The following is a 13,275-nucleotide window of genomic DNA, read 5'->3' as shown; positions in this document are numbered from 1 at the left end:
CTTGATTTTGGAACGGAGCCAATCAAAAAACATTGATCTCGTGTGGCGTCCGCGCGGGATCTCGCTCGTACATGCGAATTTTCCTAATCTGGTAAAGACTGTAATCAAATGCCAGCCTGGACGCCTCTAGATCTCGGAAAGATTACAGCCCGATGGATAATCCGGCAGCGTGATGAACATGGGTTTACGAGGTGACGAAATCATGAAGGAGCTTAGGAGGCTGAGACTTGCGGGGCAGTAGTGGATGCATCTTTCGCAGCCCTAACGATACTCCACCCAAGGACCTCGGCTTAACAGCGGTGGTGTACGAGGAACGAATTAAGGACTACAATTGAAAAGTGCCTGACCCGCTGGACACGCCTAACTCAGGATAGTGCGTCTCGGCACCCTGCGTGTCAGACAAAATCCAACCATGATTCTGGGTCTTGGGACAAAGAGAAAGTTGGTAATCATGGAATCGGGTGAGAGTCAACCAACCAGTAATTCTGGACACAAGAAATTAGCAGAATAGTCCAATTTCAACATTGCCTGGACGGTGAACTATTGCACGTGTGTAAAGGTTGACTCAGGTACACGTCTCTTTAGGACGAATCAGAAGCATTACCAGGTCCTACCTATCGAGGAGCAAGGGTGTCCAGCAGGGCGTATGGTGATAGTTCGATTTCAAACTCAACCATCCACCACGAGGATAATGGATCATGATATCACGAATATTAAAATGCAAAACAGTATTTCATTGGGTAGTATCTTCGTAAATAGAAACAATTGAAATTACCATAACAAATCCAGTTCTCTTCCAATAAATCCACGCAAAGAAAATTAAACTTTCACCATTTTAGCTTGAACTGGCATGCATCAATGTAGTATTCATCACAAAAAATCAAAAGGTTCCGGAATCGTCACGGAATGCAGGTTGCCCAGATTGGGCAGCATCTGACGCAGGAGGATAGCCCTCTTTAGAATGAAGGGCTGCGAGGGGATCTGAAGCGGGCAGACCCAGAAGTGGCCGTGTTTGTGATACGGAATTCAACCACGGCTGCTTCCCCTTGCCCTCGTAGTCGATAGATGCATCCAAAGGCACGGTTTCCATATCAGGTGGCGTTAACTCGCTATAGCTATCACTGAGTCGTTGCAGGAACTCCGGATCGAACCCCATCTGCACCAACGGATCAGGTGCCTCTCTATCTGCATGAATAGAGGATGACGAAGCATGGCCAGGTAGACTGCTACTCCAATCAGAGATGAATGCGGGCACACCAGCTGATATCATCCCTGAACTTCCGGCGTAGCTCCCTGCTAGGCTTCCCTGCCCACTAGGCGCGGTAGAAGAGAATCCTGTTGGGGGATATGCGGGGCTTCGTAAACCAGGGCTGGACACGGCTGGACTGGGTAGGGCACCAGCGCCGACTCCCCTGGCGAAAATATTTGCAGCGTCTTGGGGAGGTTGCTGCAAAACACCACGGCCTGTAAAGGGAGGCTGCAGCCCAAGATCAGATAGTTGAATGTCCTCATTGTTGGCAGGACTTTCTAGGCCGGTGTCCCGCTTCAAAATCGTCAGCCAGAGAGGGTTGTCGGCGCATGTCTGATTCCAGGGGTCGTCGTCATTCCCGTAGATGACTCGACGCGCCTCTGTCTGCAGCATCTGATCGGTTGGGACGACCCCTTGAGCTTTTTGGTTATGAACATATGAAGTGAGTTCACGTGTGAGGCGCATGTAGCAATTGGCGTCATTCGGTACTTCGAGCTGCGGGGAGGTACCGTCTCCTTGTGCTTGAACAGTAGTCCAGGGATCAGGGGACCTCCACTCATAGTCAATGAGATATGGCGGAACGGCATTCTCGACTCGCTCTTGGATTGATGGCTCGAAACCCCAGTCACCTTGCCATTGAGCCATACTAGCACCATTCTTGAAGTGACCGGCAAGATGGTCCACGCGGTCTTTCCAAGTGTGCATGACAGTTGCGCAGAAACCACAGCGAGACTTGATCTCCGCAATGCTACTTTGCCACTTGTCCATACAGGGTTGGAACTTGGCATTGTGCATTAGACGCAAATGTTGATTCAGGTGATCCTTCCGATAAAAGGTCCTCTCCTGAAGAGACTTCTCTTGACAGCTCATGTAATTGTGGGTTTCAAGGTGATCCCTATCTGGATTAGCTGCCGAGCAGAAGACGCAACGAAGTATACCATTCTCCTCCGTTACACCACCATGAGGAGAACATGTCCACTTGTCCAAGATCAAGTGCATGGATTTTTCATGGCGTTGCCAGTCATACTTGGCAGCGAATGAATCAGTACAGAAGGTACATTGGAAAGGACGAACTGCCTTGGCCTTCTGATTGTGGAAAGTATTGGCAGGTATGGAAGGTTTGCGGCGGCGGCGATGACGTTCCTTTCGATCCATTGAACCAAATGAAAGGGATGATCGATGGGAGAACGCAGAAGCGAAAGAGAGGTCAGAGATGGATGACCGACTAGTATCCAAACTACTGGCTGAGGCAGTATATCTTTTATGTTCTGAGCTTGCGTGGCTTGACTCATTGGTACTGGACCCCGGATGACGGGGCCTCACGTGACCAGAATGGGTCCTGCGTTGACGCGAGGGATCGAATGGAGGATTGGCCAAAGCACGGGTAATATCGCTTATAGTAGCAGGTTCGTTCTCAGGAGGAGAGTACTTCCAACGTTCAAGAGGGGTCATGAGCGCCGGGTCTTTGGGATGCGAACCAGGGATGTCGACAGCTCCTGGTACGGGCGAATTGGTGCCCGTAGAAGGTCGAACTTTGCCGCGACGTCGAGCGTTTGCCAGCCAGTTGGAGATTTGGATTCTTGTCAAGCCTGTATTCTGCTTCAATTCGTCCTTCTCAACCTCATTGGGATAGGGGTTCTCGTTGTGATCGCGTAGCCAGCCCTTGAGGATTGTGACAGCCCTGCGAGAGAATCGAGCGCTGTTCTTACGAGAGCGCGCATCGGTGTCGTCTCCAAAGGCCCCGTAAGAGACGGATTTGAGGGCTCTTTTCCCTGTCAATCCACCCGTAGGAATATAGGCGTTCTCTGACACGGTGTGTAAGGTCTGAAGAAATTTGCCAGGAACTTTGGCATGGGTGAAACTACATTCACGGTAGAGCGAGATACAGCAGGTACATCCATTCTGCATTACTCCACGTTTGGCGACAAAGCAGTCCAGACCCATTCGCCGGCAAAAGTCACAGGGTTCCTGGGCTCGGAACATGGGGTAGACTCCGGTGTCCTGATCGGGGCCGATAGAGTCGCCCACATACTGTTCGGCCGACTCCGGCACGAGAGCATTGGCAGGAAAGTCCAACGACTGGTCCTGAAGCAATGAGTCGAATCTGGCGTCCCGCTCTTCAGGCTCATCAAATTCAAGATCAAGCGAGGCGACATCATCGCTTGGATGATTTGAATCATGGGCCGAGGAGGCGCCTTCAAAATCAAAGTACTCCATTTCGGAACTGCGCGCCTGGCGAAAAGGCCGACGTCAGATTCCAGCAGGAGGTTGTTGCACAGAGAAAAGGAAAATGAACCACTCGAGATATATGGGAATCAAGTAAGGCTCAGGCCACGGTGGAGAGATTGGAGATTCAAAGGGAAGAGTCGGTCTAGGAAGAGGGTGTATCCTTGGTCTGGGGTAGCAGCGAAAGGGACACAGCGGTTGGGTGAATAATCAAACCCGGTGGAGCCAGAAATGCGATTTCTGAACCTCAAGGCTGCGGCACCAACCAGCCATGTGCCATTTACACGCTAAGAATCCACTGGAACCACTCAGATCCACAGATTGTTAGCAGGTAATTGGTGACCATCTTAAGTCCCTTCTTCCTCAAGTTCTCAGAACCTCATCCAGCCTGCAGGTCAGCATCAGGAGGGCTCGTGCTTTCCTGCCATGTCTGATAAGGCATCAGTCATAAGCAAATGTAATACGGTGCACGTCAAGCCGTCCAACGAGAAGGGGGCGCTCGTGTCCGCAACATGGGTCAAGATTCGGGATAGCCGATCAACCACGACAACGTCATTTGTGAAGATTGGCTGAGAGCGAACCATAGGGCCGGAGAAGGAGTCAAGGTTCCGAATGATCAGAAGACGCTGCACCTGCACGCCCTTCGAACGACAAGGCCAAGCTTCTTTGGGAAAGGTTTGCCGCGAGGGCGGGGCTAAGGTGGAGGTCGACTCTCTCGGTTTGTCTCGTTTGCCCTCGGCCTTGGCAATCCCGTTCGGGCAGCTGTGATTTATCTTTCGCCCGCGATATCGGAGTACATTAATGCTCGTATTAAGTAGCATATCATATCACATTATGCTCAATTATGGGTACCCTGGTTTCTTGTCTCCCCGAGTGACTACTACTAACCTAGCTAGTTAGCGTTTATTTCTCCAACTCGGTACGGAGTGGACCGCTGGACAAGTCATTGACTTCCTGTTTTCTCGGGATTTCTAGAAGAACCGCGGCTTAATGCGAAGAATTTGATAGGTCAATTAAAACCACTTTATCACAATCGCAAATGCTATTTTAGTGTGACTTCTTTTCTTAGGCATACCTCAGATGACCGATCTTGCCTAGATCGTGCCTATATCACGTACTTTAACCAATCGATGCAGACAACTACGACACCGTTTTTATGAAGCGAGGTAGAACTGAGTACTGATCTTATCCTTCTCAGGTCCACTGAGTACGGCCAAAATGCCAAGACTCCTTACAGTCATAGACTCGATTGGCTATGTCTCGGGAAGGCGCTCTGGTGGCCCATAATTCTAGCCGCATTCTCACGATTGGTTATGCTAGTTATGCAGCAGACACCTATGAGTCAACGATCAACTCTTCAAGCCCAAACTTCTAAATTTCCCAAGACAAATGTCAATGCTTATTCTGTCTAATTATTGTTAATATTCTGAACATTCACAATAGCTAGAAAGAAAGAAGAGAGTAATTGCTGTGTCACAATTGGGCCGGATACAGACGTCCATCCATCGATTCTCAAACATATTTCTGATGGCATGATTATGTGCATTCTACTTTATGACGAGCCTGAGTTTTGAGTCCGTTTAAGTGATGTGCTGGTTACGATGTCTGACGAAACGCTCAGGCCATAGGTTTGGTGGCACCATGGGCCTAGTGTCATCGTGTATCTCGTTAGTGGAACCTTAGTTTTCCACTGCCCTTCCCTAGATAATGATCAAACTAAGAATACCTATCAGATGCTCCCATCCACTTTTATAGGAGGGATTCTGGCTGTACTTGTTTTTCAGTATATCGCTCTGGGCGTTTCACTTCATACGCACCTAGGTGGACACTGGAAAATAGAAACCTCTCTAGCCGAGGTCGAACACAGGTGCTACCTAGATCACGACACAAATCCTACACGCACTGTCCATGCTCGATCACCGATGCTCTTTTTGAATATAGTGCTCGTGCGACTTGTTTCATACCTTCAATGGCTTTTAATCAAACTCGAGTCTGCATATCGTGAATCCTGGATCCGCACAGACCCATACTTGGCCTCGAGAGAAACCTTAATCACTGAACTTATCATGATACTCATGCGGAGGAGGAAGTATCCCAGAATGTTAATTTCCTATCATTGAGACTCCAAAGAGCCAAATACACAAGCGTTGTGCTAAAAAGCTTTGTACTTGCCCCCATTTGCCCTGGAAACCCCTTAATACGAAACGAGCTATGCACCATGAACGCTGATCAAGAATGCGAAATACCAGCAGCCTGGACTAGGAACTGTGCCGCCGTCCTCGCATCAGCTCCATATGAAACATAAGGCAAAACATTGAAACCATTCTCGCAAACAGGATCTCCAAGGGCGCAAAACTCCTTGACATTGCTCGCTGAGAGCTTTCCAACACCGAACATCTTGAATGGGTCGCCAAAGAGTACTGCAGCAGTGATCTGACCCGCAGACAGAGAGTTCGCTGCATTATGCACCACCATCGCACTCTCGGAGTAACCACCAAGGACAACCTTTGTATCTGGGCACTGCCGAAGCCACAGGAGGGCCCACGACAGTTGCCATATTACCCCGCTCGCCAGTTCCACGGGCAAAGATAAACGTCAAGGGCTGGCAGCCAGTGTTGGTTGTAACTCCATTTTCAGTTATGCCAAAGAGCTGTCTCTTAGACTGGCGATGGGATCCCGTTGGTTCAGAGTGACCGCTAGGGCTCGGGAAACGAGCTTTCACTGGAAGTCCGATAGGGATGGCAATCGCTTGGGATAGGTAGACCACTAGGCATTGGAAGTCCATTTGGAAGAGTGAGATTGACCAATGGGATACTAGGAATACCATTTGGCAGGAAAGCAGGCCAAAGATTCTTCCCACTGCTGGTTTCAGTCGTGGTAGCGTAGACTGCCATGCTGGATACGACCAGACACAGCTTGAGGGGGGCCTTCATTGAGCTGTAATCAAAAGAAAGTTGGTCTCGATGAATTTAGAGATAAGAAAAGGAAGACAGAAAGGAAAATAGAACAAAGGATTAGGGAGTCACAGGTATCTTGAAGCAAGTCTTCAGCCTTATATTATAGCTGCATCACGATTTTTGCTGGTGGCACGATTTTTGTTCGCATTCCAATTTTTACTAGCATCCTCATTTTTTCGATGTTTCGCATTTATATTATCAGATCCTCTCTTGGCTTCTTCAAGTATCGGCCAAGACAAGCAGTGGTCAGACAAGGTTTTTGATGGACTGAAAGTCACGAAGGAGATATTTCATGGCGTTGATAGCGGCAGAAGTAACCTAATTTTTGATATCATATTTCCTTCGATCTAAAAACAGTACTAAAATCTAAATTTTGATATTAAGTTATGAGCCTTCAGACACCTTTGAAGCCTATTGGCTCTGTAAGTAGCTCATGAAAACCCCGAAGTCTCCGTGTTACATGAAGATTCGCCTTGGTCCATATAGCGCAGGTAAAATTAATCACCCGGATCAAAGTCTCAAAGTTGGGATTTGTCCCATCCTGTTGTTGAATACTGTAGATAAGATACACATTCAGGCGGGCTGTCTCAAAATTGAGTTTGTGTAGATCAAAAAGGCCATTTTCCCCCTGGCTCAAATAAAGTCCTTTTTGGCTGCCGCACTTCTCGTCTTTTAAATGATCATGAGCCAAAGAGGCCTCAAATATATCGTATCGATAAAACGGCCTTCCTTCGACTATTTATTGGTAGAACTTCATCAATAGAAGCGCACGTCGCAAGCAATGACGACATAGAATGTCTAAAGGTGAGCATATTCTCGACAATCTTAATCTCGACTCGCAGTAAATGGATCTCAGAAAATGTACTAAAGAACTAGATGATTCTCTGATTTGATTTGACGTACTCACTTTTTGATTATGAGCGCAAACCGGTACTGTTTCAGAGTTCATTCCTACGAGGCTGAATTGTACACCGATTTATCCTCCGCCCATAGAAATCATCTTCTCCATTCGAGGTACTGGGCTCTCGTTGAATTGACCTCATTCATTTGTTTCGTCGTCCACCCACTATGCATAATTCCCCACTCTACCTTCAGAGCTGGCTTTGATCAATGCGACATTCGTTTGACAGGTAACTCCGAGCTAAGACTGGAATTTACGAAGTCAACTACCTTGGAACCCATACAAAAGCGGCGAATTCCGAAGAAAGAAAACCCGGTAGCTGAAATCGGGTGTTCAGAGTACCCTCTCGGAATGCGGAATGGTTAATCTGGACATATTGGTCGGGTCGGGTTCATGACCAAGGGTTGCAACCTAACTTGACGGGAATCCAATACTAATTTCCATTGCTTGCACCAAATTCAGTGCCTGGTGGTGTGTATTTTTATATCCGTATTTCCATTGCATCGATGTTATAACAAAAACAAGACTCCGACTGGAGTTAGTGACGTTAGGTGCATCAACAACGGTCACGTGGATGTGACTCACTTGATTGACCGCTCTTGATACCGTTTATATTCTGCCGGCTTAATTGCGGGGTTATTCCGCCTGGCATTTTCTGTGCTATTTTCATTTTCCGTCTCTACCCCTCATACTGTTACTCAATTCGAAGTCGACGGGTACTCATTCTTGTGCGAAGATGGCGTTGTCTGCAGAGCAAAGATTCGATCTCATCAAGGAGAACCTCGGCGAAGTGCTCAATCCGGAGCTGATTGAGAGTATCCTCAAGGAGGGGCGCAACCCTCGTGTGTACTGGGGTAAGGACTGTCCACCTTTACATGTGACCTTCAATGGCCAACTAACATGCGCTTTCTTTCCATTTTCTAGGTACTGCTACCACCGGCAAGCCTCACTCCGGATACTTCGTCGCCGCGCTCAAGATTGCCCAGCTACTCGCCGCAGGATGTGAGGTCGTTATCCTCCTTGCCGATGTGCACGCATTCCTGGATTCTATGAAGGCGCCCCTTGAGTTGGTCGAAAACCGCGTCAAATACTATCAAAAAATCATCACCGCGATTCTCGAGGCTGTCGGCGTGTCAACGGAGAAGCTCGAGTTTGTGCTCGGTAGCTCTTACCAGCGCAACGCCGACTATGTTATGGATGTCTACCGGCTGGCCGCTCTGACTTCCGAGCATGATTGTAGGAAGGCCGGTGCCGAGATTGTCAAGCAGTCCACCAACGCTCCGTTGAGTGGTTTGCTGTACCCGATTCTCCAGGTTCTCGATGAGGAGTACCTGAAGGTCGACGCTGAGTTGGGCGGTATGTTTTGGCATATATCTCCTGCACTCTATCCAGTTCTCATTCAATAAATAGGTCTCGACCAGCGTAAGCTCTTTGTGGCGGCAACTGAGTGGCTACCCAAGCTCGGTTACCGAAAGGTAAGACCATCTTGCATCTAGCCACTTGGGCTACTTGAATATCTCTAATTTGACACAATCCTCTAGCGCGCTCATCTCATCACACCAATGGTAGCCGGCTTGAGTGGAGGCAAAATGAGCTCTAGTGTTGAAGGTAAGCTGATCTCTCAACTTTCGCATACGGGTCCCTTTTAACACCAAACAGATAGCAAGATTGATCTCCTGGATGCGCCCGAGGTCGTCGCTAAGAAGATCCGCAAGTCCGAAGCGGCCCCTAAAATTGTTGAAAACAATGGTATTATTGCTTTGGTGGAATTCGTCCTCCTTCCTGCTGCCGCTCTAGCGGGCAACAAGGAATTCCGTGTCGAACGCCGCGACGCCGAGCCTTTGGTCTACACCGACATCCAACAACTCAAGGATGATTACGCAAACGATGTTGTATGCTATCAATGCTTCAAAACCCAGTGAAACAGTACAGTTATTAACAACCATCTAGTTGACCCCTCAATTCCTCAAGCCTGCCGCGGCGGAAGCCCTCACCCGCCTCATGGCACCCATTCATGATGCCTACCAAGCCTCGGCCGAGTGGCAAGAGATCACCCTCAAGGCCTACCCGCCCCCAGTTGTGCAGAAGAAGGTGAAGAAGGTTAAGGATAGGGGTTCTCGATTCCCCGGCGCTGCTAAGGAGCAGGAGCTCCCAGAGCGTCCAAAGGAGTAGGATACATCTATTGCGTCATAACTTTCCTGGTTTGAGTACATTCTGATAACCTATTACCGAAGAAAATTTGGTGTTTATACGTGATCGCCAATTAGTGAGATTACATTTAAAATCGATAGCAAATACTTCCATGGCCATTTTGCAGTACAGGGGTGTAAGGAACACATGTCATGTGTCACAAAAATCCACGGCCTCAAAGGAATTGATTAAATTATGAGAGAACAATAGTAAGCTGGCTATGTTCAAAGGAATACCAATATTTGAGCCTCGGGGAATGGAGGATGGCCCTTTCTGGCTGCCTCATATGAAATTGTAGTGTGTCATAGATTCGGCGTTTCCTCTTGTTTGTTCCACCCACATGTTTCTAGTTTCAGGACTCAAGCAGCGGCAGTTACCCACCCTCACTTTCTTTCTCTCCCACTGCTCACAGAATTTGAATCCTTTCATCTTCTTTTCGGATTCTTGCACGTCTTGGGTCTTGCTAAGTTTCGATACCGACCTCTCTGCAAGCCTCCTCTATCCAGTCCACGTCGCGGCCAGGCAACTTTCATCTTACTACCACCGTCTCTCTTTACCATCCGCATCGAGGGAGCGCCTTTTGAGAGGTGCATCACTGGATCCCTCATGGGGCTCCTCAAACTTCCCTACGAACTCCTCTTTGAGATCATCGAACATCTGGAATATGGCTGGGATTTGACGGCGTTTGGCGTGGTGAATCGCCGACTCCACGGGCTCGTCAACACATACATCTACCACGAAAAGCTTCCTGGCTGCAACAACGATGTACTGGAATGGATTGTCGAAAAAGGCAACGAAGATGTGTTGGCCCAATGCCTCAAGGCGAACATCCTGACATACGTGGACCGGCCGATCGCCTCGGGAACACTGCAGAAGGCAATCATCCTTGGGCGTGATCGAATTTTTCAACGTGTGATTGAGAATGGTGCTACTTCAATTGCCAATGAGAAATACAAATCCAGGTGGCAGAGATCGAGACGGGGAGATTCGTATTGGTCAATGGTCTCCAAGGCCACTAGAATGGGCTGCCGAGGCAGGGCACGACTCGGTGGTGAAGATACTTCTCGAGTACGGCGTCGATGAAAAAGACGGAGGGCCTTTGGTGGCTGCTCTAGAAAATGTACATCTACAGGTCGCCAAAGCCCTACTTGATAAATACTTGGAGGTCTAGCGGGAGGACGCAAGCTTGTTTAAGGGCCTTTTGCGTTCCGCAATGGGACGAGGGCATGAGGCGTGCTTCGAGCTCTTATTGAGCCACGGGGCTGACCCTACCGAGGTCCAGCTTGGTGAAAGCCCAGAGTATTTGATCCAACTTGTGGTCGAATCAGGCCGCCAGTCACTCGTCCAAATTTCAACCCGCCGAGGCTTTGCGCTTGAAATTGCACGCCGGCAACAACGGATAGAGAAGGGTCCATACTTTTATCCGCAAGTCGTGGAGGTGTGGCGAAGCTGGAAAACCTTTGTGAAAACGGATTCGACCTAGGGGCTATGAAAGATCGCAGTAAAAGCCTCGCACTGTGTCAGTCAATTCCACGAGGAGATGTTTCCGTGACCAGCTATTTCTTGAATTGAGGCTTCACACTCCTTCCTGACAATCAGCTTCCGGAAGTCATCAGCGACGCCGCTCGTCTCGAAATTCCGGAATCCCCTACTGAAATGCCCATAGATATGTTACTGAGAAGCGGAGTGGACATCAATGCTCGAGAAAAACACGGACGCACCTGCGTTTGGAACGCTTTCACTGATTACCATCCTAATCAACTGGATGCGCTTCTGCAAAGGGGTGCAGACCCCTGCCTCCGAGATGAGAACGGAGATACTCCTTTGACATTCGCCGCGACGCAAGATCAGCCGCACTCGCTCTTTGGAACCCTTTCGAGCCATTCTTGAATGGCTTGATCAGCACTGGGCAGAAGTATCATCTGAGGAGCTGTACGAGGAGATCTTGAAAGCTGAAGCTGAAGCATTAAGATGTAAGAATCGCAGGATTGTTTGACTGCTGCAGAGATTCCGACATGTCCATTTCGATCGAGTGTGATTAGCGAAGGCCTTATTTCTATGTTGCTATCAGCTTAGCTCAAGTCAATGTGGCCTCTAAGACATGTTGAATGGAACTATCGATCTTATGTTTTTTTTGTCATCTATTTTAATTCTGTAATAAATTGTATACTAGTCCTGGGCGTCGCTGTCTCGTGATAACATCGGGCCGGTTTCTACTTCCGAGTCTACACTAGGTCATTGAAACAGCTAGAATTGAAATCGAAGGAGAATGAACTGAAGCTGATGTATCAACTCTTCAAATAGGAAGATGGCTTTTCCGTGGAGTGGAGCGTCGCGTTAGTTGAGATCAACTATCAACAGATTGAATTGTAGAAACTTATTTATATTTCAGCGTGAAAATCGTATCCAATAAGCCGGCTGACAGAATAAAAAACTATGCAAATTAAATAGGAGGTTATTTTGAAGGACCTAATGTCATTGGATCTCTAAATATGTTGAGAACGTTCCCCATATACCATAGTAGCTCTTTCATAATGTGCTTCAGGGAGACTGACTTCCATCACCGTCCGATATGGTGTAGTGGCTAACATCGCCGTCTCTCACACGGCAGCCGGGGGTTCGATTCCCCCTATCGGAGAATGATCATATAACTTTTTGTCCTTTGAATGAAAATTTTTGGGTTTTTGGTGGAGCAATATTGGGCGGGACCTATCAATTTCTGAATGTGGTTAGCTTTGCCGCTTCCGGACTAGCGCCATGAATGTTTTTTAGCCTCATCATGCCAACATACACTTACTGAATCTAGACTGACTATCGCTGGTATGATCTAGTATTGCTTTTGTCGATACGGCTGCAGACTTTGTCTCTATAGTCTGTCATGGTGAAGGAAAGGAGGTATCTGCAAAATACGTCAATTATTTCGGAGTAGGATTTCACCTACACTTGAGTTTGGGTCGAACCTTAGATATTGCTGCCGGAACTGATGTATATCACGCCACTGTAGCCAATGGACGCCGCTCGGTTGGTAGTAATGACCATTACTCGAGCATGATGGACCTTCTAGGTCAGGATATCTATGACTTTGACTCTCTCCACAATCTCACTTTGGGTGCTGCCGGTGTCAAACGACGGGATAACCAACCAGCACTGGTCTCTTCTGTGATGGTATAGAATCTCAGATTCCGCGATGAGGCCGAAGGACATGACTTTGCCCTTCATCACTGGGATAACGGAACGGGCCAGCTGCATCTTTCCCATGACGGATTCTCGGACAGCGGTACTCCTATCTCGAACAGACACAAGCGGTTCGACGGCAAAGGCTTCAAGGTTACTTTCGACAAGGTTACAAGTAATGTCCTTGACTCCTCATTCGTCGATACTGCCTCTATCGAGCTTTCCCGCCAATGGTATCGATATACCAAGCAAGGAGCAGACAAAATCTTTCGTTTTGTTGAGCTCAAAAATCAAGCAGATTCGTATTTCCGAACAATTGCTGAGATCAAGGGCTTTGGTCTGAACTATGAGGATGTCGATGTCTGTGGTGATATGTCGCCATATATCGGAACCTATTTGGGGCCCAACTAAGACTTCGGTCACTTTCCATACTTTGATGCCTATGGTGGAGGATCGACTTCCTTCCTCTCCATCTTGTCTTTAAATGCGATGTCGTGAAATATTGTATCTGCGGGATATCCTTCGAGAGAATAAGCGAATTTGCCTAAACAAGATTGGATTCAGTCTCCGACTTGTTC

At 48.1% G+C, this 13,275-nt stretch overlaps 6 protein-coding genes across 6 annotated transcripts; 4 read left to right on the top strand and 2 right to left on the bottom strand.

Moving 5' to 3' along the window:
- Positions 1 to 880: 880 nt before the first annotated feature.
- N7473_010300 (putative homeobox and C2H2 transcription factor) lies at positions 881 to 3,466 on the bottom strand (the record flags this gene model as incomplete). The annotated part of the gene is made up of 1 exon (XM_057156239.1): positions 881 to 3,466. The coding sequence occupies one exon, from the start codon at positions 3,464 to 3,466 to the stop codon at positions 881 to 883; it is 2,586 nt and encodes an 861-aa protein (XP_057004894.1).
- A 2,238-nt stretch (positions 3,467 to 5,704) lies between these two features.
- On the bottom strand, positions 5,705 to 6,260 carry N7473_010299 (uncharacterized protein; the record flags this gene model as incomplete). Its single annotated transcript, XM_057156238.1, has 2 exons — positions 5,705 to 5,988; positions 6,038 to 6,260. 2 exons carry the CDS (start codon positions 6,258 to 6,260, stop codon positions 5,705 to 5,707), a joined length of 507 nt encoding a protein of 168 aa, XP_057004893.1.
- Positions 6,261 to 8,069: 1,809 nt separating this feature from the next.
- Positions 8,070 to 9,505, top strand: N7473_010298 (tyrosine--tRNA ligase TYS1; the record flags this gene model as incomplete). Its single annotated transcript, XM_057156237.1, has 6 exons — positions 8,070 to 8,187; positions 8,258 to 8,689; positions 8,744 to 8,808; positions 8,875 to 8,941; positions 8,993 to 9,225; positions 9,284 to 9,505. The coding sequence occupies 6 exons, from the start codon at positions 8,070 to 8,072 to the stop codon at positions 9,503 to 9,505; spliced, it is 1,137 nt and encodes a 378-aa protein (XP_057004892.1).
- Positions 9,506 to 10,129: 624 nt separating this feature from the next.
- N7473_010297 (ankyrin) lies at positions 10,130 to 10,694 on the top strand (the record flags this gene model as incomplete). Its single annotated transcript, XM_057156236.1, has 2 exons — positions 10,130 to 10,433; positions 10,486 to 10,694. 2 exons carry the CDS (start codon positions 10,130 to 10,132, stop codon positions 10,692 to 10,694), a joined length of 513 nt encoding a protein of 170 aa, XP_057004891.1.
- A 42-nt stretch (positions 10,695 to 10,736) lies between these two features.
- On the top strand, positions 10,737 to 11,006 carry N7473_010296 (uncharacterized protein; the record flags this gene model as incomplete). The annotated part of the gene is made up of 1 exon (XM_057156235.1): positions 10,737 to 11,006. One exon carries the CDS (start codon positions 10,737 to 10,739, stop codon positions 11,004 to 11,006), a length of 270 nt encoding a protein of 89 aa, XP_057004890.1.
- Positions 11,007 to 12,571: 1,565 nt separating this feature from the next.
- Positions 12,572 to 13,108, top strand: N7473_010295 (uncharacterized protein; the record flags this gene model as incomplete). Its single annotated transcript, XM_057156234.1, has 2 exons — positions 12,572 to 12,643; positions 12,695 to 13,108. 2 exons carry the CDS (start codon positions 12,572 to 12,574, stop codon positions 13,106 to 13,108), a joined length of 486 nt encoding a protein of 161 aa, XP_057004889.1.
- Between the last annotated feature and the right edge of the window lie 167 nt (positions 13,109 to 13,275).

This window comes from Penicillium subrubescens (genome assembly GCF_028828155.1).
Source record: "Penicillium subrubescens strain IBT 31985 chromosome Unknown utg000007l_segment0_segment0, whole genome shotgun sequence".
Lineage (NCBI taxonomy): Eukaryota > Fungi > Ascomycota > Eurotiomycetes > Eurotiales > Aspergillaceae > Penicillium > Penicillium subrubescens.
This window is presented reverse-complemented; position numbering and strand designations above follow the sequence as displayed.